At 39.9% G+C, this 15,016-nt stretch overlaps 1 protein-coding gene across 6 annotated transcripts in view; it reads left to right on the top strand.

The window, feature by feature from the left end:
- The window catches only part of LOC111951312 (bromodomain-containing protein 1), a 35,437-nt gene extending 23,814 nt beyond the window's left edge, over window positions 1-11,623 (top strand). For all 6 annotated transcript variants that reach the window (XM_023969379.2, XM_023969398.2, XM_023969392.2 and 3 more), the window contains 2 exons: window positions 5,786-5,940; window positions 6,171-11,623. In XM_023969379.2, coding sequence (XP_023825147.1) covers window positions 5,786-5,940; window positions 6,171-6,354 — 339 coding nt within the window. In that variant the 3' untranslated portion in view covers window positions 6,355-11,623. The remainder of the gene's footprint in view (window positions 1-5,785; window positions 5,941-6,170) is intronic.
- The last annotated feature ends 3,393 nt before the right edge of the window (window positions 11,624-15,016 follow it).

Here is a 15,016-nt window from a genome sequence, read left to right as displayed (position 1 = left end):
TGTTGTATTGCTCAATTTACTATTTTGTGACCTGAGTCTTCTCATCAAAATATCACAGATGAGACAAATGTTCAGCTGCCCCTTTTAAGCTTACCGTGGTAATGGGGCCATTCAAGTTGTCACATGTGCCGTAAGGCATCAGCATGCTCAGCTAGGCGAACTGAACGAGTGTACTCGCATACTCCCGTAAAAGACATTTGCTTGAAAAACTAGACTTCGGCTACCGACTTCGGCTTGCCTCATAAAAAAATTAACAAAAATGTCACAATGTCGGCATAATATATGCACACGTTGTTCTGGCTGGGAAACATGCAGATGCCTTTAGTGGTGCATGACTCCAGGATTTTTGGAGTCGACTCCGACTGCTGTGGTTAGAGTCAAAAGAGTCGACTCTTGCTCAACTCCCAAAACACACGTACGTACCTCATTATTGCTGCGTCCTACTAGGAAGACTACATTTGCATTCTAGAGGACTGATATGAACATGATGATGCCCATTTGTTCATTAACTTAGCCTATAAAAGTCCCATTTTAAATAAATAAAAATTATATAGGTGATGTGTAGGAAATACAATATTTTGGTGATATTTCTGCTGTACGCAGCCTTGACGATCCCATGTGATGATGCTGCACGTTCTACGTTGATAAGCCCTTTCTTTGCCATGTTATAGCGCTATTCGGACGGGTATTACTAGAGACGTTGGTTATGTAATTATTAGCCAAGCATGTGCGTTATTCCAGAAGACGATTCACACAGGATTACTCCAAACTGCCCCTTGTAATTATTTTTTCCCCCTCAAATTTAATTGACTCTTGACGGAAGCCTGGAGGTTTTTATTCTAGGCGTGAAGTTATTTCTTAGTCATGTCTAGACTATAATAGGCTACACTGATAACTCAGGCTTGGCTGTCAAATGTATGCAGTACCTTCAGAAAGTATTCACACCCCTTGACTTTTTTCACGTTGTTGTGTTACAGCTTGAATTTAAAATTGATTTAAATTGTGAATTGTTGGTCACTGGCCCATAATGTCAAAATGGAATTATTATTATTTTATTTTTATTTTTTTAACATATTAATACAAATGAAAAGCTGAAATGTCTTGAGTCAAAAAGTATTCAACCCCTTTGATATTGCAAGCCTAAAAAGGTTCAGGAGTAAAAAATTGCTGAACAATTCACAAAAGTTGCATGGTGTGTTTAACATAATTTTTTTAATGACTACCTAATCGCTTTAGCCCACACATACAATTATCTGTAAGGTCGTGCAGTGCATTCTAAACACAGATTCAACCACAAAGACCAGGGAGGTTTTCCAATGCCTTGCAAAGAATGGCACTTATTGGTAGATGGGTACAAATAAAAAAGCTGACATTGAATACCCCTTTGTGGTTAGTGAAATTATTCATTACACTTTGGATAGGGTATCAATACACCCAGTCACTACAAAGACATCACGACAAAGAGGCATCCTTCCTAACTCATTTTCCGAAGAGGAAGTAAACTTTTTAAAACAGTTAGAGTTAATGGCTGTGATAGGAGAAAATGGTGGATTGATCAACATTGTAGTTACTCCACAATATTGACCTAATTGACAGAGTGAAAAGAAGGAAGCCTGTACAGAATAATATTCCAAAACATGCATCCTGTTTACAACAAGGCACTGAAGTAATACTGCAAAACATGTGGCAAAGCAATTCACTTTTTGTCCTGAGTACAAAGTGTTATGTTTGGGGCAAATCCAATACAACACATGACTGAGTACCACTTTCCATATTTTCAAGCATGGTGGTTGCTGCATCATGTTATGGCTATGCCTGTATTCATTAAGAACTGGGGAGTTTTTCAGGATAAAAAATAAATTGGATGGAGCTAAGCACAGGAAAACCTTTCTCAGTCTGCTTTCCACCAGACACTGGGAGATGAATTCACCTTTCAGCAGGACTATAACCTAAATCAAAAGGCCAATTTTACACTGGAGCTCCTTACCAAGAAGACAGTGAATGTTCCGGAGTGGCTGAGTTACAGTTCTGACTTAAATCTACTTGAAATCTATGGAAAGGCCTGAAAATGGTTGTCCAACAATGATCAACAACCAATTTGACAGAGGTTAACGAAACAAATGTTGTTCAATCCAGGAGTGGAAAGCTCTTTTGATACTTACCCAGAAATACTGAGCTGTAATCACTGTCAAAGGTGCTTCTACAAAGTGTTGACTCAGGGGTGTGAATAATTATGTAAATGTGATTTTATGTATTTAATTTTCAATAAATTTGCTAACATTTCTAAAAACATGTTTTGGCTTTGTCATTATGGAGTGTTGATGGGTGAGGAGAAATCTATTTAATCCATTTTGAATTCAGGCTGTAACACAACAAAATGTGGAATAAGTCAATGGGTATGAATACTTTCTGAAGGCACTGTAGGTGTCCCCATAATATTTAAATTGATTAAGTGTGATCATAATCATTATTTTAGCGATCCATGGTAGGCGTCCTTTATAATAACAATGCCCCCCATTCTGATGATTTAAGCTGCTGAACCGTATTTGCATTTATGGATGACAAAGTGAACTTGCCATTTCCAACAAGTTTAGTGGGGATGCCCTGCTTTGCGATCGATTGCCTAGAACAGAGTTCTCCAACTGTGTTCCTGGCGAGGTACTGTCCTGTAGGTGTTCACTCCAACACTAATCTATTGCATCTGATTCAATAATTAGCTGTTCGATAAGCTGATTCAGGTTAGTTTACAACTGAGGTTGGCGTGAAAACTTACAGGAAGGTAGCTCTCCAGGAACAGGGTTGGAGAGCCCTGACTTAGGACATCAACAGCCAGCCAGGGTTTCATTAAATATGCATTTGGCGATGTTTAACTTCAATTCACTGGCACCATGAATAATAGCTCAGCCATTGAGAGCCTATTATATACTTTAATGTACTTTTGGTGAATTTGCGAGGCTTTGAAACACAAGACATTGCGAGATACAGATTACCAAGATATAGCCTATGTGCACATTTGTCTACCTGACTCGATCCGCTCTCTCCCTTGCTGGCTCGCCTGGTCTTTCTCTTTGCTAGGAAAAATGCAAGTGTGTGTTTTAGTCTTTGGTCTGTTTCATGTAGAATAGCTCAGTCTCCTCCTTCTATAGCCCCTACTAGTGAATTTGCAGGACACCGCATTGCGATCAGTGGCCATTTTAGGATGTAAATCTTGGTGGGGCAAACGTTTTTTTCTTTTTTTTAGATGCATGCCACAACACAACACTAAACAATACATTAATTAGACTATAATGGTGACAAATGGTGCCCACACACTGTTTGGGCCTACATTAAGCTGTACCAATTGCAGTCCCAACACCTTACCACTGTTACACCCGGCTATCAGACGAACCTTGTCTGGCAGCAAAACTGTTCATTCAGCCTCATTTACTGCCTTTTAAAAAACATAGCTGATATGGTTGACTTGCTTAAACAAATGTGGTTTCTGACAATTGAGATGTATAAACTATTGCATCAGGGGACGACGAGCGGATAAGAGGCAATTAATGAGCGAGCTAGGACGGACTTAGTCAATATAACTTTGTTCAGCACTTTTGAAATGTACAGCAACAGAATTCAGTTCTCCCTGTACACCAAGTCATAACCGTAGGATAAATAAAGGGGGCATATAAGCAGATAATGAAAGCTCTTACAATATTTGATTATGACATTTCGTATAAACAGGCTATAAGCTATGTGCARCACCAAGTCAGAACAGTAGGCTAAGTTATGAGGGGAAAAGGGAGACAAATTATTAGGGTGAGGCACCTGGGCTACTAACAGCTTACTACACAACATACACTTAGTATTACTTTCTTAGCTACAGTATACATATCTCCCTGACATATTGCATTATTTATGCAGCAGCATACAATACATTTTGGACTCACTTTGGTGTGCTGTGCTCACTTGAACAGGAAGGTGGTGTGGCGGTCTTTCTTGTGGGCAAGAAAGCTTAGAAAGAGACCCTTAAACCCAGACTTGGACCACACATCCACTCCACTGAACAGCAGGCTAGTGATTGCTTTGCCAGTTAGCCACTTATTCCTTCCAAACCACTCATTGTTGAATTTGCGATTTCCAACTTGTTGTGTAATGTTTATTGCCGATGAGCACCGATAGTTTTTATCTATAATTTCTCTTTATTTGAAAAGGATTTGACAGTAGATTGTTGACGTGATTCATGATGACTGCTAGGTAAGATTTTGAAAGTATGACGTTGACATGATCAATCCAATCAAAGCTACTGTAGATATAACGTGATTTGACGTAATTTTATCTGTAGCCAATGACCTTGATCCTTCTTGGATGGGCACTTCTAATGTAACTCTACGGCAACACGCAAGGGGCTTGAATTTTCGAACTCTCCCTGTAGATTTTGCGGTGACGTGGTGTCCCAATGAGTGACAGAACACTGAGCCAATCACGGTGCAACTAGAGAACATTTCCAACCCCTATGCTCCGTATTTTCTGCTGGCTGCCCCACCACCACCACAGAAAGCACTGAGCTAGGCTGAAACACCTGCATTTTGGAGCTGCATTACTCAAGAAAGCAAAACTAAATTTTATATATATATWTTTTTTTTCATTGTTTGCAAACTGATATGGGACCTGTATTAATGCCAGAATAACATACCCTGAATGACGGGTCATCACTGATTGCGATAGCCTGTACATCTTTTGATTACCGATGCACGGTTCAGACTCTGCCTGGGGGCCGACATGCCTGATTGTGCCCATCCCCTCTCACTCCCTCCCTCGTTAGCTCGCTCTTTCTTTGCTGTGATAAATGCAAGAGATTTTGTTCCCGGAGGTAGCCACGGCAACTAGTTTCCTCCCTTGCAAAAATACTGAATTTTAGGAGTCGACGAGTCGATGCTTGACACCCAGAAATGTGAGTCGACACCGGGAATCGACGGGCAAGGAGTTGAGGAATTGATTCTAGTGTGCCTGTGAGAATCTGACTAGTAGAGGCTGACAACGTCTCTTCCTCTTCCACAGTGGAAGTAAACTCACATTGAAAAACAACCTAATTTGTGAACAAAACAATATAAATGTACAAGAAACAAGAAGATAAAGTCTCACTGTAGTAGTTAGACCAACGTTTATGCCTGTTCCCATTGCTTTTAAAACAAACCTTTCAGCTCTTCACTCGCAGTGCACACAAGCCCTCCAGCCAGGCAGTGTTGCTTCGCGAGGTGAGATAGCTATAACGTTACGATTCCTATTTCTTTGTGCATTGCCAGATATGAAACAAAAAGGAATAAGTACTTTGAACAGCTACAGCCCCATTTATTTTTCTATAAATCACTACTTGCACGTGCCAATACTTGACTTTTACCAATGTGGCTGGTGAATTAGAAATTCATACCCGCCAATATCAAAATCTACCCGCATTTGGTGGGTGTTAATTTAAGGCCCTGCTTGCTACCCCCTTCATGTGTTCAAACACTCTCTATCTGTTTGAAAGGTTACACACCCACACATCCTACAAGTTTTGTCTTTGCCTTTCATGGTAGAATAAATCCTAGGTCCATATCTTCCAAGTACTCTAGATGGCGCCATTGTCAAATAAACAGATCTGATTTGACCTTAGTTTAATGCACCTCTTTTCAACACAAGCACCAGCTGTGTGTGTTTGAGAATGTGTGTGTTTGAGCATGTGTGTGTGTTTATGCAAGTATACTGTGCCATAACACTCCAGACACCACTCCATAGTGAACCTGGTGCACCTCTTCCACCACGTTAGATCGTTGATCCCCACATGCCCCGGATGGCATGCCAGCACAACGGGGTGTCTATCCCTATGCCTCCCCTCGACGTCCTCCGGGTCGGAGAACGGATGCAGTACAAGAACGAAGAAAAACTCTTCCTCGTCCTATTCTTCGACAACAAACGCAGCTGGTGAGACATCTTCTCTGTTCTCCAATACTAAATGCTATGAAAGGGATTTTTGGATACACCATGGATACACCATTTTGAAATCTATTTGCAATCTATTTGCAATATTAAGTGTTATTGCAATACATGCTGTGAATTTTCATACACAACAAACAGACAACACAAAACTCAAATTTGTATTATAAGTTCTACATTTTTGCAGATTTGTATGTACATTTATTCTCTCTTCTCAGGCAATGGCTTCCTAAGTCTAAGATGGTCCCTCTGGGGATCGACAAGACCATCGACAAGATCAAGATGATGGAGGGCAGAACATCCAGCATCCGTAAGGCTGTTCAGACTGCCTTCAAACGTGCCATGAACCATCTTAGCATCGTCCAGGACGAACCTGTCAGCGACATGAGCGACGTGGACTAACACACACACAGACAAACACACCCAACCCTTGAATTACTGCTCATGGTCTTGTCCCGGACCTGAGCCTGGCCTACACTTCTTCCTTATCCTCTTTGTCAGTCTTTCCAAAGGTCTATGCTGGCTGTGTTTACCAGGTGCCTGGCTACCCCCCTGGCTTGGTATGGTGCCTCCTTTCCAAAACAGCCCTCGCCCGCTGGTCTGACGACTGCTGCTTTAAAGAATGTGCCCCAGTTCCCCTCCTATCTACTTTTCTCCATGGTCGTGTTCATGATGCACCAAATGGAAGAAAACAACTCACTCATCTCGCCTTATCAGTGGTGGAAAAAGTACCCAACTATCAATCTTGAGGAAAAGTAAAGACAATAGAAAATTACTCAAGTCACCCAGTAAAATTCTACCTGAGTAAAAGTATTTGGTTTAAAATATACTTAAGTATCAAATTCCTTATATTAAGCAAACCAAATGGCACCATCTTTTTTAACGGAAAAGGGCACACTCCAACATTCAGACATAATTTACAAATGAAGCATGTGTGTTTAGAGAGTCCCCCAGATCAGAGGCAGTAGTAGTATAAATAGTAAAGTACAGATACCCCAAAAAACGACTAAAGTAAAAATACTTTAAAGTACTACTTAAGTGCTTTAATCCACTGCACCTTATGCCATTTATTTCCACTAAAAACTACCTACTACATTTTTATGTTAACTCTGTAAATAACTGCAATATTTGTCTGACACACTAACTTATTTTGTAGATTGAATGAAATTTGTACTGTACTATGGATTTTCTTACTAGTATTTATACTTTTTGGTGAAGTATGTAAGCACTACGGTGTGGTATTTCGAAGTGCTATAAAAATAAGACAAGTGTAAAAAACCTTAGCAGTATAAAATAATGGGGATTTTTTTTTTTTTTGTATATCCTTAAACATTTTTTATATTTTATTTTAAGTTAATGAAGTTTATAAAATATAAACTTACCTTTGGCATTAGTCCTTCTGTAATCAAATGTTTTAACTTTTTTTTTTTACAATAGTTTTACAATATTTTTGTTTGTCCATAGTATTCAGACCCCCTGACTTTCTCCACATTTTGTTAGGTTACAGCCTTATTCTAAAATTGATTAAATAGTTTCCCCCCTCAATCTTCACACATTACCCCTTAATGACAAGACAGAAACAGTTTATTTTTATTTTTTTGTAATATCACATTTACACAAGTATTCAGACCCTTTATCCAGTACTTTGTTGAAGCCCCTTTGGCAGCAATTACAGCCTTTTAGTCTTCTTGGGTATGACGCTACAAGCTTGGCACACCTGTATTTGGAGTTTCTCTTGCTCAGGATCAAGTCCGGGCTCTGGCTGGGCCACTCAACGACATTCAGAGACTTGTCCCGAAGCAACTCCTGCGTTGTCTTGGCTGTGTGCTTAGGGTCGTTGTTCTGTTGGAAGCTGAACCTTGGCCCCAGTCTGAGGTCCTGGGGGCTCTGGAGGAGGTTTTCATCAAGGATCTCTCTCATCTTTCCCTCGATCCTGACTAGTCTCGCAGTCCCTGCCGCTGAAAAACATCACCACAGTATACTTCACCATAAAGATGGTGCCAGGTTTCCTCCAGACATGACGCTTGGCATTCAGGCCAAAGAGTTCAATCTTGGTTTCATCAGACCAGAGAATCTTGTTTCTCATGGTCTGAGAGTCTTTAGGTGCCATTTGGCAAATTCCAAGCGTGCTTTCATGTGCATTTTACAGAGGAGTGGCTTCCGTCTGGTCACTCTACCATAAAGGCCTGATTGGTGGAGTGCTGCAGAGATGGTTGTCCTTCTGGAAGGTTCTTCCATTTCAACAGAGGAACTCCAGAGCTCTGTCAGAGTGACCATTGGGTTCTTTGTAGCCTCCCTGACCAAGACCCTTCTCCCCCTATTTGTCAGTTTGGCTGGGCGGCCAGCTCTAAGAGTCTTAGTGGTTCCAAACTTCTTCCATTTAAGAACGATAGAGGCCACTGTGTTCTTGGGGACCTTCAATGCTGCAGACATTTTTTGGTACCTTTCCCCAGATCTGTGCCTCAACACAACCCTGTCTCGGAGCTCTACGGACTATTCCTTCCACGTCATGGCTTGGTTTTTGCTCTGACATGCATTGTCAACTGTGTGACCTTATATAGCCAGGTGTGTGCCTTTCCAAATCATGTCCAATCTATTGAATTTAACACAGGTAGATCCAATCAAGCAAGCAAAAGTTCTGAATGCTTATGTAAATAAGGTATTCCTGTGTTATTTTAATACATTTAAAAAAATTCTAAAAACCTTTTTTCCTTTGGCCATTATGGGATATTGTGTGTAGATTGCTGAGGATTTGTTTTAATTTAATCCATTTTAGAAATAAGGCTGTAACGTAACAAAGTGTGAAAAACGTCAAGGGGTTTGAATACTTTGCGAAGGCACTTTGTATGTATACAGCTCTGGAAAAACTGAAGAGACCACTTCAAAATGATCAGTTTTACTATTTATAGGTATGTGTTTGGGTAAAATGAATTTTTTTGTTTTATTCTATAAACTACTGACAACATTTCTCAAATTCCAAATAAAAATATTGTCATTTAGAGCATTTATTTGCAGAAAATGACAACTGGTCAAAATAACAAAATCGATGCAGTGTTGTTGTCAGACCTCGTATAATGCAAAGAAAGTAAGTTAATATACATTTTTAAACCACACAATATTAATGTTTTAACTTAGGAAGAGTTCAGAAATCAATATTTGGCGGAATAACCCTGATTTTCAATCGCAACTTTCATGCGTCTTGGCATACTCTCCACCAGTCTTTCACATAGATGTTGGGTGACTTTATGCCACTCCTGGCGCAACAGCATGGAAAATTCCAGAAAATTATGTCATGGCTTTAGAAGCATCTGATAGGCTAATTGACATCATTTGAGTCAATTGGAGGTGTACCTGAGGATGTATTTCAAGGCCTACCTTCAAACTCAGTGCCTCTTTGCTTGACATCATGGGAAAATCAAAAGAAATCAGCCAAGACCTCAGAAAAAGAATTGTAGACCTCCACAAGTCTGGTTCATCCTTGGGAGCAATTTCCAAACGGCTGAAGGTACCACGTTCATCTGTACAAACAATAGTACGCAAGTATAAACACCATGGGACCACGCAGCCGTCATACCGCTCAGGATGGAGACGCGTTCTGTCTCCTAGAGATGAACGTACTTTGGTGCAAAAAGTGCAAATCAATCCCAGAACAACAGCAAAGGACCTTGTGAAGATGCTGGAGGAAACGGGTACAAAAGTATCTATATACCAGTAAAACTAATCCTATATCGACATAACCTGAAAGGCCGCTCAGCAAGGAAGAAGCCACTGCGCCAGAACTGCCATAAAAAAGCCAGACTACAGTTTCAACTGCACATGGGGACAAAGGTTGTACTTTTTGTAGAAATGTCTTCTGGTCTGATGCAGCAAAAATATAACTGTTTGGCCGTAATGACCATCATTATGTGTGGAGTAAAAAAGGGGAGGCTTCAAAGCCGAAGAACACCATCCCAACCTTGAAGCACGGGGGTGGCAGCATCATGTTGTTGGGTGTTTGCTGCAGGAGAGTGGTGCACTTCACAAAATAGATGGCATCATGAGGTAGGAAAATTATGTGGATATATTGAAGAAACATCTCAAGACATCAGTCAGGAAGTTAAAGCTTGGTCGCAAATGTGTAATCCAAATGGACAATTTATTTTATTTTTAATTTTTTTACCATTATTTTACAAGGTAAGTTGACTGAGACACGTTCTCATTTGCAGCAACGACCTGGGGAATAGTTACAGGGGAGAGGAGGGGATGAATGAGCCAATTATAAACTGGGGATTATTAGGTGACCATGATGGTTTGAGGGCCAGATTGGAATTTAGCCAGGACACCGGGGTTAACACCCCTACTCTTACGATAAGTGCCATGGGATCTTTAATGACCTCAGAGAGTCAGGACACCCGTTTAACGTCCCATCGAAAGACAGCACCCTACACAGGGCAGTGTCCCCAATCACTGCCCTGGGGCATTGGATATTTTTTAGACCAGAGGAAAGAGTGCCTCCTACTGGCCCTCCAACACCACTTCCAGCAGCATCTGGTCTCCCATCCAGGGACTGACCAGGACCGACCCTGCTTAGCTTCAGAAGCAAGCCAACAGTGGTATGCAGGGTGGTATGCTGCTGGCAACAATGACCCCAAGCATACTTCCAAAGGTGGCAAAATGGCTTAAGGACAACAAAGTCAAGGTATTGGAGTGGCCATCACAAAGCCCTGACCTCAATCCCATAGAAAATGTGTGGGCAGAACTGAAAAAGCGTGTGTGAGCAAGGAGGTCTACAAACCTGACTCAGTTACACCAGCTCTGTCAGGAGGAATGTGCCAAAATTCACCCAACTTATTGTGGGAAGCTTGTGGAAGGCTACACAAAACGTTTTACCCAAGTTAAACAATTTAAAGGCAATGCTACCAAATACTAATTGAGTGCATGTAAACTTCTGACCCACTGGGAATGTGATGAAAGAAATACAAGCTGAAATAAGTAATTCTCTCTACTATTATTCTGACATTTCACATTATTCAAATAAAGTGGTGATCCTAACTGACCTAAGACAGGGAATTGTTACTGCGATTGAATGTCACGAATTGTGAAAAACTGAGTTTAAATGTATTTTGCTAAGGTGTATGTAAACTTCCGACTTCAACTGTATATCTGATGCTCAGATGCTCACATGTTGGGAAGTGTTTCGTTGTTATGGAAACCAAAAGTGCGTTCTCAAGAAACCAAAACATATTTATACTATGATTTGTTTGTGCCTGTGGTGTGAAAGTTTATTGCAAACAATTGTGAAAAGTTTATTTTTTACATCATGAATTTGACTGTAATTTGACTGTACTTCTAGGAACTTTTATTGTAGACGTAGGAAGATGTGCCTGTTATTTATTGTAAAGTATTTGCGTTACTTTATATTTGGAGAATCATGTAAGAGTTTATTGTGGTTATTGGCAAATTTTGTGGTGAATCCTTGGGTTGTTTTTTTTCTTTGTTACTTCTGGGTAATTTTGATGGTTTAGCTGTAGACTTCACAACATACTTTTTTTGTATGTTCTTTTTCTGGGTAGCATTGGGTAGTTTTTGATACTTTTATACTTAGAATTTTTTTATCGTGTCTATTGCTGGGACTGTTTCCTTTTTTAAATTATCAAAACACAGATAATAAAAAGACAAGGATATAAAATCACTATGAGCAATGTCATCTCTTATTATGATACAATCTATATTTCAACAGTACTGTACACACTTCTCATGCCATGCCTCTTTGAGCAGTATTGACGCCAGAGATCACATATGGAACAGCTCAGGAGCGACATCAAACTGAAGAAGGATGAGATTGCATCTGAAATGGAGGACAGCCAGCTTTGGAAGACCCACTTTCCATCCCATCAACCGCAGATGACCAGACAATGCTTGCGTACCTGACAATTATGCAAGGTTAGAATAATTCATTAATGCTTCGTTTGAATACTGTTATAATTCCCTAATTTCTACCTTCATAGTGCTGGATCAGTGATTCCCTCAATCTAATACAGTAGGGGGAGTAAAAGGAATGAGCGGCCCTTATGCAGAATATTGCAGCTCCCTAGTGCTTTATTCCTGCAGCCAAATCAACATTGTTTCGACTTCAAAGAAGTCTGTCAGGTGAGTGCATGCAGGAAAGTACATATAGTAGGTGGAGGCAATGGCTATACTAGCTTTCACAGATCCAATTATTTTGAGATCAGTGATAACTTGAAGGGAGGCAGGATGCTCATTTAAACAGACGGTCCGTCCCAATAATATCATTCAAATTTATTTATGAAGCCCTTACATCAGCTGATGTCACAAAATGCTGTGCTGTACAGAAACCAAGCCTAAAACCCCAAACAGCAAGCAATGCAGGTGTAGAAGCACCTGCATCTCCTTTCTCCTGAAGTGTGCACTCGTTCAATACTTCCACAAGTCTAAAAGCATTGGATTTGTGGTGGCATGGGATATTGGACATTTAATGGTTGATCATTTGATTCATATGGGGTGTCATTATACGGCTGTTCACATAGGGGCGCTGTGGCTCTATAGAAAATGAGAAGGCATGATCCCTGGCATAAACAGATTCCTCAATCAGCTATATTAGGTGTGCTAGAGAATCAGCTTGGTTAACGTGCAGCTTGTACACATACCAGGTATCATGTCAACATATGGTAAAAACACCCATTACAAAACTTATTTATTAATGATCCCTATTTTAATTTGTTTTTATCTGTATTGTTGTCTCACTTGTTGTCTTTGGTGCAAATTAATTAATCAAAACACAACTATGTCTGAGGTTTCGTCCCAAATGGCACCCTATTCGCTACATCAAGTCAAAATGTATTTGTCACGTGTACAGGATACAACAGGACGACATAGGCTATAGGATGCCATTTAGAATGCAGACTGAGGCTTACTCTACTCTCACATCATACTACACAGATGAAGCCAGGTGTAATCATAGAGTATTATATAGAAACCATTATATAGCTTTATGATATGTATATTTTCATGAAGACACTCGAATAGCTTGCATGGATTTCACAAAATACAATATATGCCATTTAGCAGATGCTTTTATCCAAAGCGACATATATGCGTGCATACATTTTACTTATGGTTGGTACCGGGAATTAAACCCACTACCCTGACGTTACAAGAACTATGCTCTACCAACTGAGGACCACATGTTCAGAGAAAATATACTTGTTTTTTTTTTACCACTGAATGAAAGAGCAAACCTCCTATTATGTTGCGGGTCAATTTGATCCATTTCCACTTGTTGTCTAAAATACTAGTTAACCTCTCTTTTTCTCCATGAAATGAAATTACTTTTCCTCATTTAGGGTCATGAACCTAACTTCAAAATGTGGACAGACTGATGTGTTGTGGAATATCTGTGTAGATTTTGTATACAAACATGATGTGGATCATTTTGACCCAGTGGCTTTCATCTGTACAGATATTTGCACAGGTCCAAAATTAACAAGTGTCTTTGATGTATTTTGTTTTGACTGGTTCTGGTTGCACTTTTATAGTTATGTTTGGGTGAAAAGGAGCTTTCCCAAGCTTGTCCTTCTCAGTGCGATAGCAGCATATCTCTGACACACTCAAAAATGAGCTCCAGACAGAAAATGCTTGTTTGTGAGAAAATAAATATGTTTAACAAATAGTTTTTAAATATATAGTTTTTGAAATAAAATGTTCTTGTAATTCTTCTTTTCGAAAGGTCTGACGAGACAAAATAATGTTTTGGCTGTTTTTACTTGATTCTTAGACTGTCTTGAGTGTGTTTAAACTGTGCGGGTCAATCTGACCCATACCACAAAGGGTTAACCTATAGTTTTATGGTATTTTTATGCGATTTGAAAAATGTTGCCGGTGACATAGGCATATTCCTCCAATCTCCTAATCATCAGGTTGCACAGTGAGACCTCTTCACTCAGTCCCCAACCATCAACAATCCGATACTAATTGTGTAGGGAAGTAAACAACACAACAGCAAGCACTCAGGTAGAGAGAAGACGGGAGAGTTAAGCGTGAATATCAATCTGTCACATCAGTGTCATCAAATGACTTTGACAGAATTAAGAGCTCTCTAATTAGCCTAGTGGCATGTGGCGCCGCATACACACACACACAGCGAGAGAAGCTTTCTTTTTCACATACACACACACACCATGCCGCAGGCTGCAGAGCATGGCAGGGCCTGAGGCTCGACGTGCGTGACATCACCCTGCCTGATACGTTGATAGGATGGCATGGAGGCAGCCAGCAGGTGAAACCATAGTGACAACTAGAGAGAAAGAGGAGGGGAGGGGATGAATGCATAATCTCACCAACATACAGATGTGTCACCAACCTGGCTTAGGGAGGAATAGAAAATGTCAGTGGTTTAATGCATTTCACATTGATGCACGCATATGAAACACACACACACTTTTTGGGTTATGTCAAAATTCTGCAGCCGTAAGACATTCAAATTGATGAGAGGAATCTCTCTTTAGGGACATTTGTGACCAGAATAAAAAGGGTATGAGGTGTATTGTAGGACATTTAAATTAATGTATATTTAAAAACTGCATGTCTTCCATAAACAACACACAAACGGTCTAACTTTCAACTGAGAAACATGCAAACTGGCAAATATTCAGCATTATCCCCCAAATAGGCCCGCTTTCCAGTAGCTATGGTGAAAACACTAGCTATGCTGGATAGGGGCCCGATGTACATTTATATAAATATTAATGCAAACCGCAAAAACATCACACAGAGAGGAAATAGGAATTGAGTGTTTCCAAGGTAAGCCAAACAAACAACTTCAAAAGAATATAAATGCAAGTGTTATAATTTCATTCGCTCGTACATTACATTTCTATGCAGCCATTCATGTTGGAATTAACATTTAATAACTGTACTTGATAACCTGATTACTAAACTAAATAAAAGAAACGTCCTCTCACTGTCAACTGCGTTTATTTTCAGCAAACCTAACATGTGTAAATATTTGTATGAACATAACAAGATTCAACAACTGAGACATAAACTGAACAAGTTCCACAGACAT

The sequence above is a fragment of the Salvelinus sp. IW2-2015 genome, linkage group LG3, assembly GCF_002910315.2.
Source record: "Salvelinus sp. IW2-2015 linkage group LG3, ASM291031v2, whole genome shotgun sequence".
NCBI classification, from domain to species: domain Eukaryota; kingdom Metazoa; phylum Chordata; class Actinopteri; order Salmoniformes; family Salmonidae; genus Salvelinus; species Salvelinus sp. IW2-2015.
The sequence above is the reverse complement of the archived record's forward strand: the minus strand, read 5'-3'. Positions and strand labels throughout refer to the sequence as shown.